The 24,768-nt window shown below is 47.0% G+C and overlaps 2 protein-coding genes across 2 annotated transcripts; one reads left to right on the top strand and one right to left on the bottom strand.

Moving 5' to 3' along the window:
• The first annotated feature begins 4,442 nt into the window (after positions 1-4,442).
• On the top strand, positions 4,443-19,432 carry LOC127326377 (serine/threonine-protein phosphatase 7 long form homolog). Its single transcript, XM_071820546.1, has 8 exons — positions 4,443-4,604; positions 8,682-8,749; positions 17,009-17,692; positions 17,774-18,011; positions 18,102-18,319; positions 18,408-18,537; positions 18,780-18,878; positions 19,118-19,432. The coding sequence occupies exons 1-8, from the start codon at positions 4,443-4,445 to the stop codon at positions 19,430-19,432; spliced, it is 1,914 nt and encodes a 637-aa protein (XP_071676647.1).
• Positions 19,433-21,099: 1,667 nt separating this feature from the next.
• On the bottom strand, positions 21,100-22,154 carry LOC127326375 (uncharacterized). The gene is made up of 2 exons (XM_051353245.2): positions 21,249-22,154; positions 21,100-21,156 (listed from the first exon to the last, which is right to left on the bottom strand). Exons 1-2 carry the CDS (start codon positions 22,152-22,154, stop codon positions 21,100-21,102), a joined length of 963 nt encoding a protein of 320 aa, XP_051209205.2.
• Positions 22,155-24,768: the final 2,614 nt, after the last annotated feature.

Genomic DNA, 24,768 nt, shown 5'->3' with positions numbered 1-24,768 from the left:
CCCTGTGATCCAATGATTCGAGGCCGGGCACGACGCTCCGTGTCAAAACATAGAGACCCACCTAGAGGGCCTCGACTGTTAAGACCGGTACGTTTACATGAGGTGTGTGTATACCGCCCATGTTTGTGTAACGTGTTTTGTAACCCGTCGTGCACATATATATGCAATTGGCCCCTTTCGTGCTCCTCTTCTCTCCGCGCCGCCGTCGAGAGATCCACTCACCAGTATAAATTGGGCTTTCTTCCTTATCCGTATACTCTGGTACCTCTCTCTCTCTATGATCTGCAAGTATTTGGGGAAAACAGAAATGAGAGTCACATGGCTCCAATCCAAGAGCAGAGTCACATTGGCGGTCACAGAACAAGAGTCTGTAGACACACTGATCATGTAATATACAAATGATAGGGTCGATGATATATTCAGATCATAAATCTCGGAGGCATATGATCCGCCCAAATATTTGAACCGTAGCCTAGGAAAGTAAGCCAATGAAAATAGGGAAATGCAGAGGGGCTCCCGGATGCCACACACCCCTATAGTTGGAAAAATAAAAAGATAAATTAAAAAAAGTTCAAAAAAATTCAAACTTTTTTAGGAATCAAAGATAACCAGGTATTGTACTTGAAACAAAATATTTCCCTAGGTAATTACTTTTATTGTATCCTGGGTTAAAAAAAGAAACTCGAAACGCCCCATGACCAGATACTATTCACTATATATTTGTAATAATTTTGTCTTTTTTGCCCTGGAGACCATGGGAATAATTTCGTTTCCAAATATATTTTTTATGAGTACAAACTTGATCATCCTTGGTTTCCAGGAAAATTCAAAAAAAAATTGACTTTTTTAAATTACTATAATTTTTTAGTCTATAGGGGTGCGTTGCACCCGGGAGCCAAAAGTCCGCTTCCAATGAAAATAGCCTTTCTACCCGAAGGACTAGCACAATGAATATAGCATATTTAGATCATGCGCCTTCTTAGTCCCAGTTTTAGCTCAAATGTTGTTCTCCTCCAATTTCCTATACTACACAGTCGGTAGATTGGTTTTACATTTGGAAACACAAGTCTCTATAGTCCAAAATGGAAGTATTTATACAATGGACATTTCTGCAGTCCTCACTACTCTTCATGCGATTAACATTCACCAACTCATTTCGTGAAGCTTTCACACCATTCTGTTCTCTACCTTTTCTCCTTGCAACGGAAAATAAAACATGGATAGGTAATGATCACATGATTTTGCATTGAAGATAAAACATATTCTGGATGAGTTTGTCCACACTTATCGCATGTTTAGCTGACAAAAGCTATATAAATAACCCTACATATGCACACATGCCTTGGGAATCAGGATGCCAACTTGACGTGTTCAAAACTTTTCTCTTTTGCCTTGTTTTCGAAATGGGGAGCGTAGATATCTAGCTTTTGCATCAATTGGTGTGCACGGAAGTTTTCATTTATTTTAAAGCACAAGGTATTCAAAGTCTATATTCAAGGATCAGTTAAGGTTGAGACATGTATCAACCATAGAAAAAAATGAAGCATCAAAAGGCCATCCATTCTGAATTCTGCTAATATGCAGCCATCAAGTAGCCTAGAGAAAGAAGTCATGTGCAACCATTAGCAGCCGGTTGCACCCAGTAATCATATCTTCTTGCTAATCCTCCAGGAGTAGGAAAGCTCATAGTTATGTCCATTGTGAAGCTCAGCGAATAACCTGCAAAAAATTAGTACTGCTTGTTGACGATAATATCTAACATAAAACTGAAACACCAATACGTATCCTAACCTTATCATTTCTATCCACCCTGTTTAACCAATTAACGAAAATATTAGTAATATTATCAGGTGGTGGTATGTTGTAGGTTAAATAAACTATACTCAGACAATTTTTGCAAAAGGACATGCAAGAAATAAATGCTCAATGGTCCCATTAGAATCACAAAAGCAACACTTTTAACCACCATTCCAATTCCGCGTAGCCAGGTTATTCTTAGTTAACAACACTTGTTCTTCCCTTCATCCATAAAAAGGATGTCTTAATTTTTCCTAAATTTAGATGTACCTAGATTCGATTTAGTATATGGATACATCTAAATTTCGACAAAGGTCCTTTTATGGACGGATGAAGTATTTAAGAATCAAATAAGTATTTTTATCTTAAAGAGGATTTTCAACTTCCATAGGTACTTACAATGAAACCTCATATGACCACTCATTAATTCTAAATATATCGATTTCATCGTAAATAATCCGGAGTCTGTTAACTTCATTCTCTTTTGGCTCTGCCCGAGTTTCCTCATAGGAAATAAAAACATGGAAATAATGATTATTCAGATATTGCACTACACATGCTCCAAAGCCCACCAAAACTTCGCAGGAATTTGGTTATGGATTGGTCTCCGCATATGTCAGCGATTGCGGTCAGGTGATTAGCACATCAGAAGCACCATGTATTTTTCAGGTTTGAACATGGAACTCACGGGCGAGACAAGGGCGACGATTCCACGATCTGGATGTTCTATTTTCTTCGGAATTTCCATGATGTGGGTGTGGACGAAAAGGGGACATAGCGCACACAGTGGGTTTGCTAGCCCATCTGCACTGGGCACTACCCATTATATCTACTGCCGCTAGAAACAAATTTGTCGGGAAATCCTATTTATCGCTCACACGGAGCTCAATTTGGCAATAGATCCCCATTCCCCGATCCTAGTAGTGGTTAATTCACCTATTAGGGGATGGTTTTGGTTATTATTTGATCCCCTTGGGGATGTTATCGGAGGCCAAACCTCCCATCGGGTAAGGCAAGGCTAGGTCTCGGTTACCGCAATCCATACCTGATAACCGTAAAATCCCCGTTAGGCATATGGCATGTGGGGCCAAGATATTGTTGCCTGCCAAAACCCACCGGCGAGCAGCGACGAGCAACACGAAGAGCCGGGAGGCTCCCAGGACTGCTTGTGGGCCCTGGTCCCTCGGGCGACGGCCCGCAAAAACTCCGGCACACGTCCTGGCTGTTGCGAGGGCGTGCCACCTGACCTATACCTGGTCAGGAAGGTGATGGATTGCTTCGATTATTCTCCTGCATGGTAGACACGTAAACATTAAATTCGAGCCTCGATCGGCTCTCAGGTTTCCCTGTGAATCGGCTCAAGGAGCCGATTGTCCCATGATCCGTATTAGATCTACGATCATATGGGGGTCTTGCTTTATCAAAACCAAGTCAAATTGACCTATGATAGTCTAGTGTTTTCACCGCATAACTGGAACGTCCTACACGTAATTGAGCCTGGCAGATGCGAAAGACAACAGAAAGCTAACCCTAGAAAAGGCCTAAAAACCAACATAGAGTCGATTCTCGGAACATCTCCTCTAGGATCGGCAAACCATACCTTACGCGCTGCTGGATCATTCAACCCGTTTGCAAGGCCTAATCATGCGGATATCAAACTAATCCTTGAAGAACAAGGAACAACCATAACAGATCAAATCTACTAAATACAGATAAAGCAAGTTGCTACCTTTACACCTTAAGATAGGTGCAAAGGCAGCTAGATATGTAGGGATAACATAACTAAACAAATATCAAAAGGCATCGACGTTAGCCCCAACATATCAATGATAACAGTATCACTCGCCATCAACAAGGCTTCAGTACGAGCAACACAAAACAACGAATAAACTGGTACTGCCCAGATCGCAAGACGCGATCTGGGCAGCATGGCGCTTACCCGGAAGAAAACCCTCGAAACAAGGGGTGGCGATGCGCCTAGATTGTGTTTGTTTGTGAACGTGATCGTCCTCCTTTTCAATAACCCTAGATACATATTTATAGTCCGTAGACTCTCTAACTTGGGAATAATCCCACCGTGTACGAGCTAAACTCTATCTTTTAATTCTAACCGACACGTAACCTACTATAATTTACAGATACACGGGCAATCTAGCCCAAACCCTTGTACGAGGCCGATTCATGAATATTTCCCGTGCATAATCTCCAAGCCCATCTCAATCACGGCCCACCTCCTGGCGTGGTTAAAATCTGGTGATAACACATGCCCCCCTGGTTTTGGCAATGATAATTCCAAAACCACTCTGTTTTTTCCTTCTGTCGGGTCACGCGTCGCAGAGCAGAACCGTCGCAGTATCCTTTCATCATGATGCCTTGCCTTCTCAACTTCTCTGCACGATTCGACAGTTTTTTTGAGCACCACTTCCTCGGAAACTGCGGTAACATTAAACCTCCACTATATCCCCTTTATTTAACCGCGCCGAACAATTCGCCTCTTCATCCCCCTGCACTGTACTAGCCATCGGCCCAAAAAACCCCCTTCCTCTATAGCAATGTCTTCCTCCTCTTCCTCCTCCGCTTTATCGGGTCTCTCCTTCCAGTCTTCCTCTTCCTCCTCCCGCGCGCCTACGCCGGAATGGGACTGGATGGCGGCGTACGAGAAGGAAGCTCCCGAGCATTGGGACAATGAGGAGTGGGACTTCACTGGGTCAGACGACGACTTGCCCCTGACCGACGGGGAGGCGGACCTCCGGTTCCTCGTCGTCGGAGAACTGGAGGCGGCGAGCGAGGACGACCTCTTCTCCTGGGCGAGCTTCTCCTCCTCCGATGAGGAGGAAGAAGAGGAAGACGACGACGACTCCCTCGAGGACTACCCGCCGGCGAAGCGCTTCCGCGCCGGGTCGGACGACGACGACGATGATGACGACGACGAGGAGGAGTACGGAGCCCCTGCCAAGGGCTACAGCAGCAGCGACGAGGAGCCCGCCGGCAGCAGCGCCGACGGAAGCTTCGACGGCGACGACGAGGGCAGCGACGGCCCATAGAGTAGCATCTACTAGTATAGGGCTAGTAGTAGCAGTAGATTGGTCAATAGACCTTTCTTTTGTTCTTCCCCCCTTGAGCAATTGGCTCTTTCTCTGTAAGAAATCCCTTCTATAAATGAAGAAAATGTTCTTATGTCGATTTTGCTTCCATATCAATTTTGCCGATTGTCAAAGTAAGTTAATGCGCAAAGAGCCGATGGCAGCGCATCGGCCTTTCCCATAAAACGCGATTCAGACCAAATTGCCGATTCAGTGGCCTATTCTGTAATCTTCGTCCGAGAGAATAAACTTCAGATTCCTCAAATTGTCGTTCGAACAGGTCCAATTCGCGACCATGCAGACCTTAAATCTCAAATAATCTGCTAACTGCTCGTTTGCGCTTGTTCCTCTAAAGTCGATGGCTGCACATCGGCTTTTTAGTCTGGAGTCGATATCTGTGCATCGGCTATGACTTGTAAAAAATTTTTTTTTTTACCGGCCGATTTTATACATCGGCCTCCACATCTCACTGTCCGTCATCCCACATGCTTGGGAAATATTTCTTGAGATGTTGCCCATTGACGGCTACTGGGAATTTAACCCCGTCCAACTGCTCGAGCATGTATGCATTACCCTTCAAAACCTGGTCGACTCTGTACGGACCGTGCCAATTAGGAGACCATTTACCATATGCTTTATCCTTAGTCCCTAACGGCAACACAGCTTCCCATACTAGATCACCAACCTGAAACTCCTTTGGTCTCACCTTCTTATTGTATGCGCGAGCTACCTTGGCTTTATTCTCTTTAATCTTCTCCAATGACCAGAGTCTTAGTTCCGTCAAATCCTCAATACTATCACTCATCAAAGCCGCATACTCTTCAGATGTTAGGTCATTCTGAAACGTAACACGTCTCGATCCAGCCGTAATTTCCCAAGGCAATACGGCTTCTTGTCCATAAACCAACTGGTATGGCGAAGTTTTTATAGCCCCATGACATGACATACGATAAGCCCATAAAGCTTCTGACAATACTTCATGCCAACGTCTAGGGTGCTCGTCAACTTTTCTCTTAATCAGCTTGATGAGGCTCTGGTTGGACGCTTCAGCTTGCCCATTAGCTTGAGCATAGTATGGAGATGATCGGATCAACTTAATTCCCATGTCATCACAGAACTTTCTGAACTCTTTAGAAATAAAGACCGAACCTCCATCGGTCGTAATGGTTTGGGGAATCCCGAATCTATGAATGACATGCTCTTTCACAAAATTGATAACATCTTCCGATTTTACCTTCTTCATAGGGACGGCCTCCACCCATTTAGTGAAGTAATCTGTAATGGCCAAAATCCATTCGTGGCCTTTGCTCGATGCAGGATGGATTTTGCCGATCATATCCATGCCCCAACCTCGAAACGGCCAAGGCTTGATGATAGGGTTCATTGCTGATGCGGGTACCATCTGAATTTTCCCGAACATCTGACACGCTTGACACCCCTTATAGTACTTGAAACAATCTTCGAGCATGGTGGGCCAATAAAACCCTGACCGTCTAATCAGCCACTTCATCTTATGAGCCGATTGGTGAGTCCCACAGGCGCCTTCGTGTACCTCGTGTAAGAGCCGATTTGACTCGGCTGGTCCCAGACATTTGAGAAGTAACCCTTCTAAAGTCCTGTAGAACATGTCGTCTCCTATAAGCACATATTTCATGGCCTTATACCTTATCCGTTTAGATGCCCCCCGAGCCGGATCTTTCAAGTAATTGAAGATATCGGCTCTCCAGTCATCTGGCTCCAAGGATTGTACCTGAACATCGGCTCCACCTGCTATCTCCTTGTAGCCTGAGGCCATCTGTGCGAGATCGTTGGCCTCTGTGTTTTGCGACCTCGGGATCCAACTGAAGTTTATGTACCTAAACTGTGCCATCAGCTCACGGCATTGCATCCATAATGGGAAGAGTGTATCGCTCTCGCATTTGTATTCTTCCGTGAGCTGGGAAATTACCAGTTTTGAGTCTCCAAAAAGTTCCACTGCTTCTGCTCCGGCCTCCAAAAGCAACTCCATTCCCTTGCGTATTGCCTCATACTCAGCGACATTGTTGGTGCAAGGGGTAAGTAGCCTGATGGAGAAGGAATATGTTGCCCCCCGGGGCGACACGAGTAGAATGCCGATGCCGCAACCCTCATCGCAAGCCGATCCATCGAAAAACATGGCCCATGCACGCACAGACAGTGCTGCTATATCCGTGTTGATTCGTTCAGCAATAAGATCGGCCAACGCCTGTCCTTTGACTGCTTTAGCAGGCTGATACCGGAGATCAAACTCCGATAATGCAAACATCCACTTACCGAGTCGGCCTTTCAACACAGGAGCCGACAGCATATGCTTGATGACATCTGATTTGCAGATGATGACAATCTCCGCCGACAGAAAGATGTAACGAAGTTTGGTGCAGGTAAAAAACAGGCAGAGGCACAACTTCTCGATCTCAGGGTACCTAGTTTCTGCATCCAACATCCTTCTGCTGAGGTAGAAAACAACTCTTTCCAGACCATCATAAAGCTGCACCACCACTGAGGCTATGGAAGTGTCAGCTACTGATAAGTAAATATAGAACGGTCTGTCTTGCTGGGGTGGAACCAACACAGGTGGCTTCGTTAGATATTCTTTAATCTCGTCAAACGCTCGCTGTTGCTCTGCCCCCCAGCGAAACTCCTCATCAGATTTAATTTTTACCAGTCCCATGAACGGCTCGATTCGCCCTGACAGATTGGAGATGAATCTTCTGACGAAGTTGATTTTGCCGATGAGACACTGGAGTTCCTTCTTCGTGGTAGGTGGTTTCATTGTTCGCACTGCCTCCTGACTTTTCAGGCCGATTTCAATTCCGCGTTCATGAACCAAGAAACCCAAGAATTGACCGGCCGTTACGCCAAAAGCACACTTCTTTGGATTCATTCTTAGCCCGAATTTTCTAGTTCGGTCTAGGATTCGTCGCAGATCATCCAAGTGTCCTTCTACTGAAACGGATTTGACTACCACGTCATCAATGTAGATCTCTACCAACTTGCCAATCAGATCATGAAAGATGTAATTCATGGCTCTTTGGTATGTTGCGCCGGCATTTTTCAGTCCAAATGTCATGACTACGTATTCAAACAAGCCCACTGAACCTGGTACTCTGAATGCAGTCTTGTGTATATCTTCTGGAGCCATAAATATTTGGTTGTAACCGGCGTTGCCATCCATGAAACTTAAAACCTTATGTCCAGCGGCTGCATTGATCAATGTCTCTGCTACTGGCATTGGATACTCATCCTTTGGAGTGGCTCTGTTGAGATCCCGAAAATCTATCGCGACGCGCCATCGGCCGTCCTTTTTCTGTACAGGTACGATACTGGAAATCCACTCAGCGTACCTGCATGGCCTGATGAACCCGGCATTCAACATTTTCTCGATCTCTTTCTTGACTTCTTCTAAAATTTCGGCCTTCATTTGTCGTGCTCGCTGTTGGAACGGCCGAAATCCTTTCTTAAGAGGGAGCCGATGCTCAATGATGCTCCTGTCTAACCCGGGCATTTCTGTATAATCCCATGCAAAGCAATCCGGATATTCTTTCAACAGAGCTATCATCAGGCCCCTCAGATGTGGGTCTAGCTTTTTGCTGATAAATGTTGGTCGTGGCTTATCCCCAGGACCAATGTCAATTTCTTCTAGCTCATCAGATGATGTAAATCCATACCCTAGCTTTCCGTCGGCTGCTAGATCGATGCCGAACACAGGCAAAACATATGGGGAGGATAGTTTGGGCCGATTGCTGGAATCGGCCCCCCTTTTGATTGTATTGCTCAATGCAGGTTTACAACTTTTCCGTGCTCTACTACGGGAGGAAGTCTCCCTATTACAACTACGTGGCGTGCCCAAGGTAAGATCATTGCTTTCTATTTTTTGGGGCCGATCGCAGGGATCGGCCTTGCCACGTACGTTTATTGATTCTGGTCTTACTACTCTGTCAGGCCAGTGGATAAGACCAGCCTCACCCCGTTTTTTGTAGCTTCGATGCGCTCACAATCATCCAGACTGACTCCAGAAATCGGCTCTTGGTCGTCTGCGTCCCAAATGTTCATGCCAGCTATTGAGATCTCGACTGAGTCATCCGCATAAACGACCTCCACTTCATCTCCATCCCACTGTATAAGGCATTGGTGCATCGTGGACGGAATGCAGCAGTTGGCGTGAATCCAATCCCTCCCTAGCAGGACAGCGTAGGTGCTTTTGCTATCGACGATGAAGAATGATGTAGGGATGGTTTTTCGGCCCACGGTTAGATCCACGCTTAGAACGCCTTGCGTTTCTGATGCTTGGCCATTGAAGTCGCTTAGTGTGACGTTGGTTTTGATCAGATCTGCGTTAGAGCGTCCCAAACGCCGCAGCATGGAGTATGGCATTATATTAACTGCCGCCCCCGTGTCAACCAACATCTTGCTGACAGGCTGCCCATTGATATAACCTCTTAGGTACAGGGCCTTCAAATGTTTGTAGCTCTTGTCTCGTGGCTTCTCAAAGATAACTGGCCGCGGGCCGCAGTCCAACTGTGCCACTGGTGCTCCTTCGACTCTTGGAGCACAAAACTCTGATGGAAGAATGAACACCATATTTGTGCCAGCCGATGCCTTCGCATCGGTTTTTGTTTGCTTAGGGCGCCATTCTTTCTTCTGTGGACGCATCTCAGTATCCAAGGTCTGTTGAATTTTCACGGCCAAATCGGGCCGTGCCTTCCTCAGCGTGTGCAGGTATTGTGCCTCGGCTTCCTCCAAGCTACGTAGCCGCTGAACCCTACGCTTTTGGGAATGACTGAGTCCATCAGGACACCACCTTGGCCGGTGGTATCTATCTTCTTCTTCTTCTTCTGATTCCTCGAAATCTTCCTCTCGAGATGACTCAGCTCGTCTGTTCTGAGGTGGGAGAGGCCCTAGACGTTTGAACACTGAGACTTCACCCGTGTCTTCCTTCTGCCGTCTACATTCCGGGCAGTTATCGATTGTAGGCAATCGGCTCATACCTGAATCCCAGCAGTGCTTAAAGAAAGGACAATCCCAGTGTCTGTCCATGTCTTCCTGCTCTCTCGACTTTCCCTTAGCGCGACGCTCATACCCTTCGTCGTCTCTATCACACCAACGATATCCTCCATTGTCAACAGAACGACGGTACCTTTCATCATCTATATCGTACCGCCGGCGGCGATCGTACTGGCGCTCATATTTGTTAAGGAGATGCTCGGAGAGTGGTCGTTGATACCGCACATTTCTCACTTGTTTCTCGGTGATGTACCGTCTATCATCGTATCGAGGCCGGTCGCGTGAGCCGGCCTCTTCCTTTTCCTTACCACGGGGTTGACCGCTTTCTTTTTTATACCTGCTATGGTGGTATACAGACCCTGCCATGTTGACACCGAGTGAGAAATCCAGCTGACGCCTTGTGGGTTGATTATGCTCCACCATGTTGACGCCAGGAAACGGTTGTGTGTCCACCTTCATAGCAAACTGACCAAAGATCAAACGGCCTTGTTCTATCGCCGTTTGGATCTGTCGACGCAGCTCTTTACAGTCATTGGTGATGTGGGTGAACGAGTGATGCCATTTGCAGTACGGTTTCCCATTCAACTCTTGCGCCGTAGGGATTTTATGGCCTTCGGGTAACGTCAGCCGCTTCTCTTTGAGCAGTAAGTCAAATATTTGCTCAGCTTTGCTTACATCGAAGTCGAACCCTTTTGCTGGCCCTTGTTGTTTCACCCACTTGCAGGACATGGGGTCTGCCCCCCGAGCCCATTCAGCCACGGCTACTTCCTGGTCTTCTGCAGAGTCCCCTACTTCTTCTGTCTCGACCAGGCCTACCGGGCGCCTGAACTTGTCTTGGTACAATTCTGGGTGGCGCTGCTCGTACAGTGTTAATTTCTGAGCCATGTGTGCCAGTGAATTGTATTCCACTTGGAAAGCCAGATCCTTGATCGGCGCGGCGAGGCCCAATACCGCCAGATCGACTGCTTCTTTCTCAGTTAAGCGAGCCGAATAACATCGGTTCCTGACAGTTCTGAAACGCTGGATGTATTCCGCCACCGTTTCTCCACGCTTCTGCCGCACCTGAGCCAGATCGGCAATGCCAGCCTCAGTAGCTTCTGAGTGATACTGAATATGAAATTGTTCTTCCAGCTGCTTCCACGTCCGGATTGAATCTGGTGGCAACGAGGTGTACCACCCAAAAGCTGGTCCTGTGAGAGATTGCGCAAAAAACCTCACACGTAATGGGTCTGATGCTGAAATCATGCCCAACTGTGCCAAATATCGGCTCACATGCTCAATTGAGCTAGACCCTTCTGATCCATTGAACTTTGAGAACTCAGGGAGCCGATATTTGGGCGGTAGTGGAATCAAATCGTACTCGTTGGGGTATGGCTTGGAATAGCCGACCATTCTCCTCTTTGGCAGGAGGCCGAATTGGTCTCTTAAGATCGTACTGATTTGTTCCATGGTATTAGCTGCAGGGGCTGAGCTTTCATGACTCGTTCCGGTGGCATATTTAGCTAGCCATGCCTGTTTATCAGCGTCCGCTCCAGAAATCCCTCCTGCTGCCATCTGATTCGTGCGCGCCAAGTTATTGCAGTCCGGCACGTATGTGCACACGTATCCGTGTGGGATCTCCTTAGGTGGCTCTTGCAGGAACTGGTAATCGCTAGGATCGCCTCCGATCTTGTAGACGACATATGCCGGCGAACCTGGCGGTTCTGGAGCTGCAAGCGCGAAGGGCAGCTGTGGTCTGGTTTGGAACGGTATCTCTCCCTGGTGAGTTCCTAGGGCAGGCCCTGACGGAGAGTACTGATGCTTCATGATCTCCTGAACCACACGAACCGCAATACGCTCGAAAGCGTTTACCAGGCTCTCAGAATGACGGTGTAGCGAATGAGCCACCATGTAATTAACTTCCTGGCGCAGAGCTCTGGTGCGATCTTCCGAAGGGATAGACAGATCCACTTCATCGAGAACGCCTTCAGGTGAGAACCCCTTCCAACGAATGCCATGTTTACGGGTCCTCTCAAAAGAGCCGATGAGATCGGCTTCGAAGACAGCTTTAATCTCATCATATTTCTTCTTGTGCTCCTCAGGCAGTTCTTCGTACGTGATTGGTGTCTCCGCCATTACAGCTGCGGATGTCGACGCCGTTGCTGTAGAGTGTCCCACCGGGCGTGCCAGAATGTGTTGCCTGCCAAAACCCACCGGCGAGCAGCGACGAGCAACACGAAGAGCCGGGAGGCTCCCAGGACTGCTTGTGGGCCCTGGTCCCTCGGGCGACGGCCCGCAAAAACTCCGGCACACGTCCTGGCTGTTGCGAGGGCGTGCCACCTGACCTATACCTGGTCAGGAAGGTGATGGATTGCTTCGATTATTCTCCTGCATGGTAGACACGTAAACATTAAATTCGAGCCTCGATCGGCTCTCAGGTTTCCCTGTGAATCGGCTCAAGGAGCCGATTGTCCCATGATCCGTATTAGATCTACGATCATATGGGGGTCTTGCTTTATCAAAACCAAGTCAAATTGACCTATGATAGTCTAGTGTTTTCACCGCATAACTGGAACGTCCTACACGTAATTGAGCCTGGCAGATGCGAAAGACAACAGAAAGCTAACCCTAGAAAAGGCCTAAAAACCAACATAGAGTCGATTCTCGGAACATCTCCTCTAGGATCGGCAAACCATACCTTACGCGCTGCTGGATCATTCAACCCGTTTGCAAGGCCTAATCATGCGGATATCAAACTAATCCTTGAAGAACAAGGAACAACCATAACAGATCAAATCTACTAAATACAGATAAAGCAAGTTGCTACCTTTACACCTTAAGATAGGTGCAAAGGCAGCTAGATATGTAGGGATAACATAACTAAACAAATATCAAAAGGCATCGACGTTAGCCCCAACATATCAATGATAACAGTATCACTCGCCATCAACAAGGCTTCAGTACGAGCAACACAAAACAACGAATAAACTGGTACTGCCCAGATCGCAAGACGCGATCTGGGCAGCATGGCGCTTACCCGGAAGAAAACCCTCGAAACAAGGGGTGGCGATGCGCCTAGATTGTGTTTGTTTGTGAACGTGATCGTCCTCCTTTTCAATAACCCTAGATACATATTTATAGTCCGTAGACTCTCTAACTTGGGAATAATCCCACCGTGTACGAGCTAAACTCTATCTTTTAATTCTAACCGACACGTAACCTACTATAATTTACAGATACACGGGCAATCTAGCCCAAACCCTTGTACGAGGCCGATTCATGAATATTTCCCGTGCATAATCTCCAAGCCCATCTCAATCACGGCCCACCTCCTGGCGTGGTTAAAATCTGGTGATAACAGATATTAGAGAGGTATGTATTAATGTATATGCCCCCCTGACGTAGTCCCCAACTCCCAAAACCCTACTCTCCACCACCACACACCATCGCTCTCCACCACACCCATCGTGAGTAGTAGTATATGAATTTTCTTCTCTACGATGAAAGTTAAAGAGTTTATTCATATTCCGAGGCCAATACGTTGATTGTTTGTAGGAATAAAATAAATAAGCTATTATAAGGAATGTTATGCAAATGAAAGTACTTGGGTGAAAAAAATGCTACTCATCAACTCAACTGTTATTGATGAAACTAGACCATCGGATCTGCTGACTTGAACGGTCAATATTTTACGGTCCCTAGTCATGCAACACGTGCATGTCAACAATTTCTGTGGCAGGGTAACAATTTATGACACAAAATCACTATCATATATGTCTTCCTAGACCAAGTACTCGCTCATGTGTTGTTCACCTCAAGTATCACAAACTACATGATTGATAGATTGGTTTTAACGTTATCGGCCTGGACTGGGCAGCAATGGCGACCCCAGATCAGTGCTGCTGCACCACTAGGTAGCTATATTGTACATGGGCTTTTCTCCCATCTAATCTGTCTATCTATTGTCTACCATCCCAAAATAATGAAATAAAGAACGTACTAATAAAACTGAGGCAGGGAAAGACAATCTGCGCCATTTCAAGCAACCAACAGCTGGAACAAAAGTACAGAACGCATTCATTGCCTGCTATCTCTTGACACAAAAAATGAGCCTTGTAGGCGCTGCTCACCAATTTTCCCCACTTTAGCGCTTGGGTTGATACGTAGGCAGTACCACGAACACCTTGTGTGCAACCAATGAATCTCAGCAAAATTCAATTTGATCTGGGACACTAAGAAGTGCCGCACAGGGTCCCAGTGTCATCACGTATTCACAGCCAAATCTAACCGGAGGCCAGCGCGAAGGCAAGAAAATTAGAGTGTCGGAGGCAGGGGAAGTCAGGCTGTGTGTAGACAGCGGGACATGGAGCGCCTGGACGGCATGTTGGAGGATTTTCTTACGGCAGCCCGTCGCATTTCTACGTCGTTCAGCCTCTGAGTAGCCCTCTTCTTTGGGTTGTATCGTTTTATCTCTTTCAGTTGAGCATGTTGTGCTGTGGCCCCAGCAGAGTGTTGGTGCTCGGGTTGGTTTGGCTGTGTTGTATGTGAACGTTGTATGGATGTGGTTGCTTTATTTATAAAGCGGAGCGAAAGCCTATTTCGAGGAGAATAACGAAGAACCGAGCATATGTCAATTTACACAATTATTTGTTGGGTTAAATAGGGCAAAGGGGAAATCAGACAGACCAAAAACTAAAAACTGGATAGATAACAGCGTGTAATCTATTGGTTCTTCTGTTATGTACAAGTACTTTCCTTGCTATAATCTAAACCGCAATAGTCTCCTATAAATATCAGTGGAAGCTGCCGCCCTATCCCATTGAGAATTGATGAACTTGTTTTCAGTGCTTTTCGTAGTAAAGTTTCATCGAATTTTGAAAATCATGCCACTTACCTCAAGTTTGTTTGGCACTACAAGATTCATCGAATTTTAAAAATATACAACTCTCTAATCTGTCGTCAGATCATGGCGTGTGAGGCATTATTCAACGATAAAAAAGATTGCATCTTCTAGAACTAACCACGTGCACAAAATTGATCTGATTCCATCTTAATTTGTGTTATGAATTCAATCCCTAAATATTCAGAATTGTTTACTGGAACAAAAATCACTATCATATATGTCTTCCTAGTCCAAGTATTTGCTCATGCGTTGTTCTCATCAAGTATCACAAACTTCATGATTGATAGATTGGTTTTACTTTTGAGAATCACAAGTTTTAATGATGCTATGATGGAATTATTTATACAGTTGACACAACTAAAGTTCTAACTTTCCCTAAAAAAAAACTAAAGTTCTCCCTATTCTTCATGCGATTGGCATTCATCTACTCCTTTCATGAAGCTTTACCATTCAACTACAATGATGGCGCGTGATTTTGCAGTGCATACTTGCATGATAAAAGAAACAATACAACATGTTCTGAATGACTTGCTTACCACTTATCACATAAACTATATATATAGTCCCACATATATTCACATGCCTTAGGATTTACGATGTCAAAGGTCCAGTTTACATGAGTTCAGAACTTCAGATATATTTTGTTCCGCATTAGTTTGAATCTTTACAATACTATGAAATATTGGAGGATTACAAAAGACCATGGTAATCATCCACGTCGTTATCCTCCATTTCGGAAGGCATACTCTCAAACACGGGCAAAAGATCATCTGCAGGTTAATGGATCGATGGTATCTTTTTTTTTTTGAGAAACACAGTACAAACGCAGACGCTCACATACACGCGCATACACTCACCCCTATGAACGCACACACGCACACCCTACCCCTATGAGCACCTCCGGAAGACTGAGCCGGCGGATTGGATCGATGGTATCTTTTAATTGCAGCAGGTAGCAAATGGCCCTGGCCCATGTGAATGGTGTACGCATCCACGCTCAGCAGCGTCCCACACAGGAATTTGTGGCCACTGATCATACAGCCTACAGAAGACTGGTGTGGGCAGCGGTAGTGGGGCTGCAGGGTAACGATGGAGGGCTGCAGAAGACTGGTGCGGCAGCGGTAGTGAGGTAGGCGAGTCGGGAGTGCCCAACAAATTCGGCGATTTACACAAAAATAACCCAAAAGTGAAAGAAAAGCACAAACTGATCTCTCGGGCAAACTATTTCACCCATCTAACCCTTTTGTGTGGCGCCCCTCTCTTGGGCGCCACACATGCCAGTGTGGCGCCCGTCCTGCCGGCGCTGCTCTCCCAGCCGACGTGGCGCGCTCGACGCTGAGCTGGTGCGCCGATCCGACGTGGCAGCATGTGTGGCGCCCCTCCCATCGGCGCCACACATGCATTTGTAATTGCCCAACCATACTGTAAGAGAAATCGTCTGGAACTTAGCCGTTTTGCAGCCCTGTTTGTGTGGCGCCGATGCTACGGGCGCCACACATCACAGTGTGGCGCCGATGCCACGGGCGCCACACGTCCACTTAAGTGTGGCGCCCGAGCCGCCCCCAGCCCGACCCAAGGCTTCCTCTCTCTCTCTGTTTCGCGTGAAGAAGGAGGCGGCCGGCGGTTCCTCCTCCTCCCCCCTCTCCCCCCACCAAATCAGCCACGAATTCGTCAGATCTGACCGGCCAATCTCTTCCCCATCCATTCCTCAAGGTAATCCCCTTCGAATCCTTCACATTCATCCACTAATTTCATAGATCTTGATAGATTTGTACATGAACATTAGACATGGAAACTAGATTTGAAATGGCTATGTATGTGTTGAAATGGCTATGTATGTGTTGAATGTGTATGTGTAGGAACCCTAGATATGTATGTATCCTAGATTTGTGGAGGAACCCTAGACATCAAATTTCATGAATGTGTATGTGTAGGAAACATAGATATGTATGTATCCATATTTGTGTTACATATGACCATTATTTGTGATGGAATAACTCATATTTGTGATGGAATAACTCATATTTGTTAGGAATGGCTCATAATATGGTGTTTTATCCCTAGATATGAATGTATATGTATGTATATGGTGTATGTGTGATGGCTTATATGTATGTATATGATGTATGTGTGATGGCTTGTTTGGATATATTCTTATCATGTATGTGTTGCTCATATTTGTTAGGAATGGCTCATAATATGGTGTATTTGTGTAAACATGTAGGATGGTGTGGCTCCTAGATCAAGAGTATGACAGGGATCACCGGGCTTTTCAGATGACGGAGAAGGGAAGGGTTCTTCACCCCTTGAAGATTCGTTACCACGGCACAGTCGATCTGGCGTATGACGAGAGGTACACGGAGTTCATCCAGCCTACCGGTCTTCTCCCGTTCATCACGCTTGTAAGCCGGGGGGGGCCGAACATGAACGCCGCGGCACTCACCGCCCTTGTCGACCGGTGGAGGCCGGAGACGCACACCTTCCACTTGAGGGCCGGCGAGATGACCCCTACTCTTCAAGATGTTTCCATGATCCTTGGACTTCCTATTCAGGGCGAGCCACTGTGTATGAACACAGCTTCTGATGGGTGGCGCGGACAGATGGAGGACCTTATTGGCATGGCTCCTCCGCCGCCAGAAGATCCAAAGGATAGAGCTCCCGCCGGCGCACCTTTCTCTTGGATCAGGACTCACTTTGGAGAATGCCCGGAAGGGGCCGACCGAGAGACTATCATGACATACACCCGAGTGTACTTGTGGTATATGCTTTCGAGGACTCTCTTTGCTGACAGTGGTGGGAAGTTGGCCCATTGGTGTTGGCTCAAGGCGCTTACGGTGTTGGAGCACCCGTGGAGTTGGGGAACAGCGGCACTTGCCTACCTCTACCGGCAGGTGATGATTTGCTATCTGTACTATTCTTCTATAGTAGTGTGCTAGACAAAGTACTAACCAAATGTCTTATTTTCGCAGTTGGACGAAGCTTGTCGCAGGACTGGAAAGAGCGGTATTGGTGGATGCTTGCTCCTACTTTCCGTATGGAGCTGGGACCGCCTATCAGTTGGGCGGCCCAGGATACTCAACCAGAGGACATGGCCTCATTACCGGAACAACCCTTATCGGGAGCCCACTTGGGCATACATTTGGGACAATGTCTCGGAGATGACGAGCGATCCAATGGTCATGTACAGGCACTACACTGAGGAGTTGGACACTCTTACCGCTGAGCAGGTAACCTTTCTTAAGCCATCACTCTTTTGCTATCCTATTTCATACATTTCATTGCCATGTTGTAAATTTTGAAATATTTGTATGCTGCAGGTGGATTGGGAGCCATATGGTACCTATTACCGTATTGGCGCGGCGATGACTGACCTCAACCCCAAGTGCTTGGAGGAGGCGGGTTTCTGGCGTATGCGGTGCCCACTCATATGCATGTGGGCGGTTGAATACCACCAGCCGCACAGAGTGATGAGACAGTTTGGGCTGTATCAGGAGTGCCCACCTCAGTGGCAAGACACGGACCACGCGCTCCATAGGTAAACTTCTTGAATCATGCGATGGAAGTTTGTTGATCATAGGAAGCGATAGAATCTAACTTTATCCATTGTGCTCAATATTTTGCAGGCTTGATAGGCAGCGGCAGAGGAAGATCACGAATTGGCCTGTCCATCATAGGATTCACGTGACAACGTTCCAACACTGTTTGGAAGCAATACGGAATGGCGGACATGTCGAGATTTTCCCTCACGACTTGGCCGCTTTCAACAACTATCTCCAATGGTTTCATCAAAGCACGCGTATGATGACGACATCTTGGACGACCCCATCGAGTTCGATGAGGTTGCGCAAAGCCAGTACGATATGACAGCTCGACAAGGGAGATCGACTTCTATTGCTTCCTCTCTGAACTTCGTGGTAACGTATTCTCTCATTAGCTACTACATCATCTATATTGGCATGTGCTCCCTCAAATTGTGTATAATATGTTTGTCACAGCGGTCCGAGATCCAAAAAACAGCTACAGAGTGTGAGGTTGTTTGGGATCAGAGCCATAGAGATGAAAAGCCTATCGGACCGATGCGGCATTTCATTAAGGTATGATCACCAACTTTGAATTTAAGCTATTGTGTTTGACGGCTTTGTAACCATGACTTCCATGACGCAGAACACTGCACGGAAGTTGCGGCGGTTAGCCAAGTTGCTAGGTTGCCGCGAAGGCGAAATTGCGGCTACATCCTCTTCTGAAGAGGCGGAGGTATGGACTATTTTGTTGCTGTCAAACATGTGCTTACTAATTTCAACTTTTGTAATCTCATATATTCATGTTTGTGAAGATTCCTGACGACACCATTCTGAGTCAAAGCATTAGTCGAGGCAAGAAGCAAGCCACACGGTCTGCATACCAGTTGAAGCCGAGGGGCAAGGCTCCACACCGTTACACTCCGGAAGATTATGCGAACCGAGGAAAGAAGGCTGTGATCGAGTCCGATGAGGAGCCGCCGCGGAGATCATCTTTGAGGAGGATGAGGAACGATGAGTCGTCATCTTCAGAGGAGCAGGAGGTGCAGCAGCAAGAAGAGCAACGGCAGCGGACGAAAAGGATGGCCGTCCGGAAGCAGCCCGTGAGGAGGGGACGTCGAGGAGGATAGATGGATTTGCTACGTGTTGTGAACTCTATCTTCATAAGTATCGGGTTGTGAACTCTATGTCATTTCGAACCATGTCGTCATTTCTACGTGTTGTTTGAATCTATGTGCTACGATGTGAGCTACGATGTGTGCTATGTGTATGATGTGTGCTATGTGTATTGTTGTATTGAAAACTGTTGAAATAAGGTAGGAATTTGCATGGTTTAGCACTAGTCAACATGTGGCGCCCTTGCCACGGGCGCCACACATCACTGTGCGGCGCCTATCCCATCGGCGCCACACATGTCAATTTATATCTCCAGAACATCCAGGGGCTCCGGACGCTTAGGTCCTTAGCCGTTTTGGCGACCCTGTTTATGTGGCGCCCGTTCCGCCGGCGCCACACTGCACTATGTGGCGCCGCTCGGAAGGGCGCCACACATCCTGTTATAATTGCCCACCCATCCAGGGGCTCCGGACGCTTAGGGACTTAGCCGTTTTGGCAACCTTGTTTGTGTGGCGCCGATGTCACGGGCGCCACACAGTGCAATGTGGCGCCGGCGGAACGGGCGCCACATAAACAGGGTCGCCAAAACGGCTAAGGACCTAAGCGTCCGGAGCCCCTGGATGTTCTGGAGATATAAATTGACATGTGTGGCGCCGATGGGATAGGCGCCACACAGTGATGTGTGGCGCCCGTGGCAAGGGCGCCACATGTTGACTAGTGCTAAACCATGCAAATTCCTACCTTATTTCAACAGTTTTCAATACAACATTGCACACAACATCAAGGTTCAATGACATAGTGGTTCAGATATGGTTCGACGACATGAAGGTTCCAATTAAAATATGGTACGATGACATGAAGGTTCGAGATGATCAAGGTTGACACAACATCAAGGTTCAATGACATACCTGAAAACAAAATCGAAAAAACCAAAGTTAGTCACGGAATAGGAAAAATGAAAGTAGAATACAATTAATATATTGGAGACACATTCGGATAAGGCCCCGCTAGGTATCTTAGCATACTAGCACCCCGACGTACACCATGGCGACCTCTACTAAGCCCTACATGAATCCTTGGTTGCCTTGTAGGTTGTCGCCATTGTGATTGATGCCTTGGAGCTTGTTGCCTTGGGACTTGTTGGCTTGGAGCTTGTTGGCTTGGAGCTTGTTGCCTTGGAGCTTGTTGCCTTGGGGCTTGTTGGCTTGGAGCTTGTTGCGAAGGAGCTTGTTGGCTTGGACTTTCATGGCTTGGAGCTTGTTGCCTTTGGGCTTGTTGGCTACGAGCATGTTGGCTTTGAGGTTGATTTGAAGCTTGTTGGCTACTTGATTGTTGGCTTGTGCTAGCATCATTGCCCTTTGACTTTTTGCCGGATGTACATTTTCTTCTATTGTGCCCCTTACTATTGCATGATCCACAATTAGTTGGCTCGCGAGCCTCTTGGAATAACTTGTTTCCCGAATAACCCCATCTATCCATATCTCCGTGATACCTCTTTGTCTTTCTTCTTCCACGTTTCACAACCTTCCATTCTGGATCGGGCCAAACTTGCACTCCATGATACTCCGGCCATTGTGATTGGTCCAAGTAGGGAGAAAACCTTGGAGCCCATGTCTTTTTTGTGGCTTCGATGGAGAACTCGGACTCCCGAACGGTGAGGACGTTATTATAGTCCACACGTCTAGTGCGTGCAGCTGTGAGCAAGTGGGAGCAAGCCAAATGAAGCAAAGATGGCCTCCTACATGTGCATTCACTTGTCTTTAGGGACACACGGAAAGCACGGCCTCCGTGTTGGACACCACCTTGTGTGGTGCCTCCCGGCTCATTCACTTGATACACCCAGTCAACATTGTCATAACATGTAGCTATTTGGGAGTCCGCCTTCCTCGCCTGAAAGTCCATGAACTCTTGAACCTTCGTTGGGTACTCGCAGTTCCTAGCAATTTCCTTCTCCGTTTCTTCGGTGTAGTTCTGGAAATAGACATTCAACTTCTCGAATGTGTACTGAATTATTGCCGTCACGGGCAATGCACGGACACCCTTCAGCACATTGTTGAAGCACTCAGCCATGTTGCTTGTCATTTGACCATATCTCCTCCCATCCTCATCATAAGCTCGTGCCCACTTTGAGTTAAATATAAGGTGTCTCTGAAGAAACTCAAAACCACCCGGGCTGAGGTCTTTGTGCTTTAGCAAGCCGTTGTATAGGTTTGCGAAGCGGCGCTCGGAGTAAGCGAGGCAACAATCTTGAAGAAGGTCAGACAACTCTTTGTTTTTGCATGCCCGGTAGAAGTTTGCACAAAAATGCCTCATGCACCATCGGTGGTGCAGGGGGGCATGCCCGGGAATGTCAATCTCCACCGCATTGAGAATTCCTTGATGACGATCCGAGATGACACACACTTCCTTTGAGGGTGGTATGACCCTCGTCCTCAATATATGGAAAAACCATTGCCAGTTATCATTGTTCTCAACCTCTACCAATGCAAAAGCCAATGGTACTAAGCGGTTGCTCGCATCATTTGCTATTGCCACCAATAGTGTGCCCTTGTACTGCCCGGTCAAGAAGGTACCATCGACGGCGATGATCGGCCTACAATGTTCGAATGCCCTCGTGCATTGCTCGAATGACCAAAATGCACGGTGAAATACCCTCACTCTTTTACCGTCATGCAATGTCATTTTGGTACTAGAAGACTCCACCACATGAACCATGCCCGGGTTAGTAGCGGCCATCGCTAACAACAACCTAGGGACTCGGTTGTATGCTTCCTCCCAATCACCGTACAACATCTTGAATGCGGCTTGTTTGGCCTTCCATGCCTTCCCATACTTGACATCGTAGTCAAACCGGGATTTCACCGTATCTTGCACGGACCTAATACTCATGGTAGGAAGTGATGATATCTCCGCCGAGAGCTTGTATGCAATGAACTCGGATGTGAGTTGACGGTGGTCCGGCTGCGCATCCTTGCCATCCAGCTTCGGCCCCCGGCACATGTGAGTGGCTACACAACTTGTTATGTGCCAAGAGGGCCCTTTTTTGAAAGGTCTTGCACAGACAACCCATGGGCACCTTTTATCTACACATTTTAGTGTGTACCGCTTCTTCAAATCCGAGTGAACAACGATGTAAGGGCGATGATGCTTAATCGAGAACTCCTTCAACCATATCTTCAATTCCAAGAAGGTATCAAACGTGAGCCCTTTAGAGATCATAGCCGTCCTACCATCCACATCTCTCTTGGAAATTGGCCTAGCTCCAAGAAGTAAACTTTTGCCACCATCAACCACGGCTCCATCCGCAAGACTAACATCACGGAACAATGGTATCCGAATATCCCGTCCGGTTACCTTCTTGAATGATGAGGACATCCCTACTACAACACTACCTCCGTCATTGATAGATGAAGATGAACCTGCTGTGAAGCTCAAGTCCAATGAATTTCGGATTGGACCTATTACAAGGGCTCGTGCGAAGCTACTTAAACAACAGGTGAACTTGTTTCTAAACGGTACTTTGATTGATGAGAGCTTTATACTGCCTAAGTCCTGTTACTTATGTATCATCAGGTATCAAGAGGAGACGAGCATCGCACGAGGAGTAGAGGAGCAGCTGGACATGAAGATGGACGTGAAGCTGGACATGGAGCTGGACATGAAGATATCTCATGGACGCGCGAGGGAGGAGCGGGAGGCATACGCGAGAGGAGAAGAAGAAGTCCAGGCCGGTCCAGCACCCGGTCCGACCGGCCGCCAGACCGGACAACCCGGTCACAGACCCGGTCGACCGGGCGCCAAACCGGACGCGATTTATCGTACCGGATTAAAACCGGAAATCCTCGCAGAAATCCGGTTGTCGCCCGGTTGACCGGACCACAGACCGGCCCACCCGGTTGCCGCCCGGTTGACCGGACCCCAGACCGGCCGATCCGGTCCCTGGTCCGGTTGACCGGATTCCAGACCGGACCAGTCCGAGTCTGTCTCGACCAGATCTATTCTGGGTCGGTTATTTTCGTACTTTTTTCGACCTGAGGTCGTCCTGGACGCCTATATAAGTCCCCAGGACGCCCCCCTAGCTGCTTTAGACCACGTTTAAGATAAACCCTAGTTCTTAGTTGTTTGCTTATGCAAAACTATTGAATCCCTACACCATATTGCTTGATATTGTGTAGATCCTGAAAAAGTCTTGTGTGATCTGCTGTTCCATTGGGAATTAGACGGTTGCAACTTACCGCTTCGTGGTCGGCGGCTACGTGCGCAAGTGTGTGGAGTTGCGAATATCTTGCAGGGTTGAGAGCTGTTGCATTGGCGACAGGGACCAATCGAGAGATCTCGTTGCGTCATACAAGTTATCATCCACTTCATCGTCGTGTATCTCCGCTGTCATCACCCCGTGATCATCATCACCACCGTTGCTTACTGAGAAGATCGGGCCACCCCATATCATCTTGGTATCAGATTTCCAGTTTTCCTCGGTAAGCCATCCACAATCCACCCCATAGTTGAGTTGTGAGTGTTTCCTATCCAGAAAAAGCCATAAAAAGTTAGGGTTAGGGTTTGCCATAGCCTTAGATTGCACTAATTTCGAGTTTTAGTTGCTTTTCGTAGTTGTTTTTGCGTATCCTTTTCTTCCATCTAGTATTGTTAGGGTTTGTGTTTCCGCTATCATCTAGAGTCAGTTTTTGTTGCTCCGAGTACACATATCTTACAGTTTGCGTGTTCCCAACCATAGCCACAGCCTTTCGATATCGTGACTAGGAACTTTCCCAAAAGAGACTAGTTTTACCGCTCGACAGGCTGCTCGTTAGGTTTTTGGTGCTTTGCAATTTCTGTTGGCCGTGTTATCAAGGAGTTGTGTCAAAAAAAAAAAAGAGAAAATAGAAAAGAAGCAAAAGAGCTACATAGCTGCGTGTGTTACAAAACGAAAAATCAAAAGTAAGAAACGAAGTGAAGTGTTAGTTGAATCAAGTGAAGGCCTAAGTTTTTCTTTAACTGCACCTGTAGTTGAGCAATCTTGTGCCTGTCTCGTTGAGCTTTGCTAGTGTCTCTCTAGTGCATTGCAACCTTTCCTACATATAGTTGCTTTGCCACATTTATCGCCTTGTGTGAGTATCTTTGGTTGTCTACGGTCAGCGCTAGAGCTTGTTATTGGTGCAAATAGGTAGCCCACCTACAGCCCCACATATACCCTGCTTTGTCGTGTGATTGTTCTTATACCCTTGATATTCGCTTCGCTACATCCGTGCACTTGTCCGTCTATCCAAGTTGGTAAGCAATATTAATTCACTTTGGAGCGGTAAGATTTACCTTTTCTTATCAGTTGTTGAGTGAGTTGTGAGAGTACCAC

The sequence above is a fragment of the Lolium perenne genome, chromosome 5, assembly GCF_019359855.2.
Source record: "Lolium perenne isolate Kyuss_39 chromosome 5, Kyuss_2.0, whole genome shotgun sequence".
Classification (NCBI taxonomy): Eukaryota; Viridiplantae; Streptophyta; class Magnoliopsida; order Poales; family Poaceae; genus Lolium; species Lolium perenne.
This window is presented reverse-complemented; position numbering and strand designations above follow the sequence as displayed.